Source organism: Berghia stephanieae, chromosome 2, assembly GCF_034508935.2.
Source record: "Berghia stephanieae isolate SIO BIC M18660-M18661 chromosome 2, UCSD_Bste_1.3, whole genome shotgun sequence".
In the NCBI taxonomy this organism is placed as follows: domain Eukaryota; kingdom Metazoa; phylum Mollusca; class Gastropoda; order Nudibranchia; family Aeolidiidae; genus Berghia; species Berghia stephanieae.
The window spans coordinates 53,462,704-53,467,703 of NC_088361.1; the positions used below are offsets into that span (position 1 = coordinate 53,462,704).

At 35.9% G+C, this 5,000-nt stretch overlaps 1 protein-coding gene across 33 annotated transcripts in view; it reads left to right on the forward strand.

The window, feature by feature from the left end:
• The window catches only part of LOC144965151 (furin-like protease kpc-1), a 113,684-nt gene that overhangs the window by 50,468 nt on the left and 58,216 nt on the right, over window positions 1-5,000 (forward strand). For all 33 annotated transcript variants that reach the window (XM_078900152.1, XM_078900158.1, XM_078900147.1 and 30 more), the window contains one exon: window positions 3,418-3,534. In XM_078900152.1, the coding sequence (XP_078756278.1) occupies window positions 3,418-3,534 (117 nt within the window). The remainder of the gene's footprint in view (window positions 1-3,417; window positions 3,535-5,000) is intronic.

A 5,000-nucleotide genomic window follows, 5' to 3' on the forward strand; every position in this document is an offset into this window, starting at 1 on the left:
AGCATTGGCACTGCATATAAGGGAAATTGAGGAAGTGATTTTTTGGGGGAAGTGGGTCGGGATTGGCCAGGGCAGCTTACAAAGATAGATAGACAGTCTCACTCATAGTATGTGATGTGTGGAACGTTTCTCATCAGCCTATTTGTTGAAAACCATACAATATTGATATCGGGGATTCCATTACTGGTATTGATGCCGAGAAAGCCTGACACGACCGGGACTAGACTTGACTGCTGACATTACGGTTATGATCAATGTCGATTCACGGAATGTCATTGAACAATAATGTCGCATTTTATTTGACTGTTATTTGACATCACAGCAGGATATCTCTGCATTTCCCTTAACTGTTGTGCTTTACTTCATCCAGGATATCCTGACCGTATATATAAAAATTGTATTCATCCTTTTTTAGACAAATTATTGTCGGTATCAATGGATCGCACCGTCGATATAACCGTTTTGTGGTAAATGTATGTCGATATAAGCGATTTTTATTTACTAATGTTATATAGCGAAAAAAAATCGGAACTTTGATGTCATGTCCAAATAAGCGTGATGTCAGTAAAACCGTTGTCGATATATCCATTCTACACTGTATTTATTATATTTCCTTAGGTCCTATCGTCCATCCATTTGTTTTATTGATTCCCTTTTTTCTTCTTTTTTTTTCCAATTGTTTTTCTCTCTTAGTTTTCATTTTATTTTTTTAGAAGAGGGTAGGATGGGGGTGGTCATTTTTGGCAACATGTAGAGGGGCCTAACAGGATGCATTGTGGGTTCAATCGTGGCATATTGACCGTGTATTCTGGACACTTCAGCCATGCAAGGCCAAAATACAATACGGAGTGCCTGGAGTTGCATAGATGAAACACCTTGAATGGCTGAGTGCAAATTCAATAAAGTTCACTCAGTTCTCTAGCCACGTTAGTTTTTCACTCTCATTACTCTCATTTTTCTGTACGCATCACTATCTTCACTTTGAGTACTCTCTCTCTCTCTCTCTCTCTCTCTCTCTCACTCTCTCTCTCAAACCAATAAAGTGCGTCAGGTTCTTTATCCTTGATGAATAAAAGTGAACTTGAAGCCCTTACATTGCTGTGGAAACAAAAGTTAAGGAGTTGAGTTGTCACCACTAGCGGAGAAAAGCGTTGCAGGAATAATTTGTTTTAATCCTTGAATTAAAAAAAAATCACTTTGAAAACTCCCTGAAAACTCCTTGAATTTCAAAATGGAATTGTTGTAGGACCCTGTTTATTGTAAATAAATAATTCACGTGAATATTGCTTCGGGCAATATATTGTTTTAATTAATTGATTTACTAATAATTCCAACTAAGTGTGTAGCATTGACAGTGACATTGTTTAGATAAAATTCTGTTAATGTAGCGATGAAATATTTTGTTAAAACCAAATATGGGAGCAGCTTGGCTCCTCGGTACGGTCTTTGCTTCGTACCCGAAAGGTACCGTGTTCGATCACCGGCCGCTGCGCTGTGTGGCCTTGAGCAAGTCACCTCGCCCTAGCTCAATCTGTGGCGCTGCACTGCGGCTGACGCCTGGGTTATTCTTGTCTTACTTTGGAATAGACCATAGAAACAAATTTCCCCTATTGGATGAATAAAGGGAATTTTATTTATTTTTATTTTATCTTTTAACACATTGAAGTATACCATTACAGAGGTCCGTGTTATTTTCTACTAAGTAGACCCCCATCCCCCTCAAAAAAATAAACAAAAAGAATCAAAAAAAAAAAAAAAAAAAGAAAAAAAGGATAGAGAATGAGAGAGAGAGAGAGAGAGAGAGAGAGAGAGAGAGAGAGAGAGAGAGAGAGAGAGAGAGAGAGAGAGATAGAGAGAGAGAGAGAAACTTCCGGTTTTTCGATTATCTGGTACTTTAGCCTGATTAATGTCTCTTAATCCACATATCCATTTTCTTGTTTAACCTTTTCTTTAATCAAAATGAAAGATTATTTTGTTATTATAGAGGGTAGATATTTAATACATGGCTTGATTTTAATTTTTTATTTATCCTTTGTTGACCAACATATTTTCCAAGGTACCATACGTTTAGAAGACCAATTCTATCGGAAGATGGAAAAATATAGATTTGCCTTACTTTGAATATACAAGCTGTTTTGTGACCAAATGTCTCAACATGGTGTTATAGGTAACCTTGATGTCTAAAATTATCTGTCTAATTTTTAAATAAAAAACCATGCCTTCATTTAGAAGAGTGAGTTACTTTCTCAAATTGCAACCAAAAAAAAAAAAATGGAAAAGAAAAGAGCCCCCCCCCCCCCAAAAAAAAAAAAAAAAAGAAGAAAAACTAAACAAAACAACAAACAAAACACCCTTTAAAATTTTCAAATTCTGAATAGTTTAAAAAAACAAACAACATTTTGTAAGCTCAATTTTTCTGGTTGGGGATCCTGACCTCCCATAGTAGGCAAGGCGCTGTGTCTTCTATTCCCCTATATATGTTTTCCAACTTGCTTTCTGTCCTTGTCTTGAAATGACATTATTTGGTTTTGTCTTAGCTTTGGCCGGATACCCTGGCTGAGAGGGAAACCGTCAAATGTATAATTAGTTTTGGGAGATGATATTTTTTCCCTTGTAAATCATCTCTCTGTTATGCCCTGTATTATATTTTGTTTACATATTATATATGATTTGTAAACATTTGAGTGTATTCCTCTTCGTGTGGACATGTGCCTGTGTCTGGATGAGACTTTTAGGTACTTAGTGTGCTCTTGGCATCTACATCTGTTTCCTATTTGTACCAATTCCCTCTTGTCTTACCTTTTCTTTGGCTGCTTAATTGTAATTCTAGAACTTTTTACTATTCCATTTTCTTCCTTTTTACTGGCGCTGATAGCCTATGGCCTTAATGTGTTGCAAGAGCCGTAAAACCCTTTAAAACAACAAACAAGGAACAAACATAAGCTCAATTTTCATTACAAAATAATACAAGACTGACACGTTGGGTCACCGATTTCCCCCAAGATACCATTCGTATCGATGAGCAGTTATATCGTGAAATGAACAAAAACAAAACAAAACAATAAATAAATACATTTAAAATAACCCTAACAAACTACACCACAAAACAAAACAAGTCAACTTTTTATGTTCATCTATATCACTTTTATTAGATTGAACTGGGTACCTATAGTTCAAGTCCTGGTTCAATTCCGCTTATAGTAGGGTTTTACTGCAACTTGGTTGCTGAGTCTATGGTAGACCTGGCCGAAATTAGGTAGCTTTAGACTCAGAAGGGTATTGAGTAATTGTCACAGTTTAATTCACCCTCCAGAAAGAGGACCAAACTCCTGATTTTTCGTCGACATGGCTTTAAAGAGTTACCTTTTTTCTATTAACAAAACTATATTCCGTAATCATTTTTATCATCATCGCCAGGTCAAGTGGTTTGAGCAACAAGTTGCTAAGAGTCGAAAGAAGAGAGATTTTAAGCCTAGGGAAGTTGCCGAACAGATGAGCATTATCGATCCTTATTGGAAAGATCAATGGTATTTGGTAAGTTATCCACATTTTATTTTCTACCTAAGAGTTTGTCTCTATTCTGCTTAACCCTAACAATTTTTTTTTAATTTTTAAATAAAAAGATGGCCGAATAATTTTACTTCAAATAACGATTGATTAGACTTCTTTGACTATTTGACAATTCGATTCTCATTGAGATCGATATTTTAAGTAATGATTTTATTGTCAAAATGAAAAATAGTGCTTTGTCAGTATATGGTGGTATTGCTTATTTATTAATGAAGAAATAAAGGGAAAGTTGGAATTTGCACGCAGTATAAACTCAAGGAATCAATGACTAAGCACGAAACTGGATATTGAATCGATTGAAGACTAAAAGTGAGCTGTTGACTGGGTCGCTTCGTGTAACAAATGCATTGAGAGCAACATATGCTCATTTTTATAAATGAAAAGATGTGTACCTTATTTATAAAATTATCGTAGCAGCGCTGTGTTTATTGATATCTTTGGATACAGCAGACGTAGCCGTTTGAAATTGCAGAAACAGATGATCGGCATATCATCTTGGCTCGTGTAGTCCCAGCGTACCAGTTCACTTAAAACTCGAAATTTTTATACAACTCCAAGTAGAAATCATTTTTTTTGGTGATTTAACATATGACTTTGGTGCAACATGTTTTACGGTTCACTAAAAATAAAAAAAAAGAGAGTTCTCCATGATTATTTACAAAACGTTTTATTGATGCATAAGCAAATCTTTTCAGAGGATGAGACTTGGGCTGCACCCTAAAACTTCTTTAGCAGTCGCGAAGAAATTCAAAGTTATGTCCTCGACAAAGAAGAAAATGAAAACATTTTCTTTGAATTCGTGGTGGTCTTCTGGATCCAAGTCGGACAATAAATGCTGCTTGGTACTGTAAAACTCGGGACAAGCTTAAAGATGCAATTCGCAGAAAGCGCCTAGGACAATTGAGTCCCACGAAACTTTTGCATCTTGTTGCAGAATTGCACAAAGTAGCTTGTATATTATATTTCAGCAATATCATTGAGCATCGCGAGTCACTTGATATTGGAAAGTTGATGACTGAAGATCGGTTGGTCATCAAGTCCACGAATATCAATGTGTCAAGAGCCACTGTCACTACATTGGTTTAATTTACTATATTTTAAACATCTCCCTCCCCGAAAAAGAAGTAAAGAAAACAAACAAAACAAAACAAACAATTAAAAAAAAAAGAAAGAAGAAAAGGACAAAAACAAAACAAAACAGAGCTTGATAAGGTGTTTTTAAGATGACGACGACGACGACGATGGTGATCAAATGACCATTGATTGGTCCACAATCCCGGTCAAAGTATGAATAAGAGGAGTCGGCACTAATAATGAATTAATTGTCCCCCCGTAATGGGATGTGTGGAAAAGGAGTACGTACGTCATCAATAGGATTATCTGGGGGAAACTTTGCCTCTGCATTTGTCCCACAATTAGTTTGATCAACA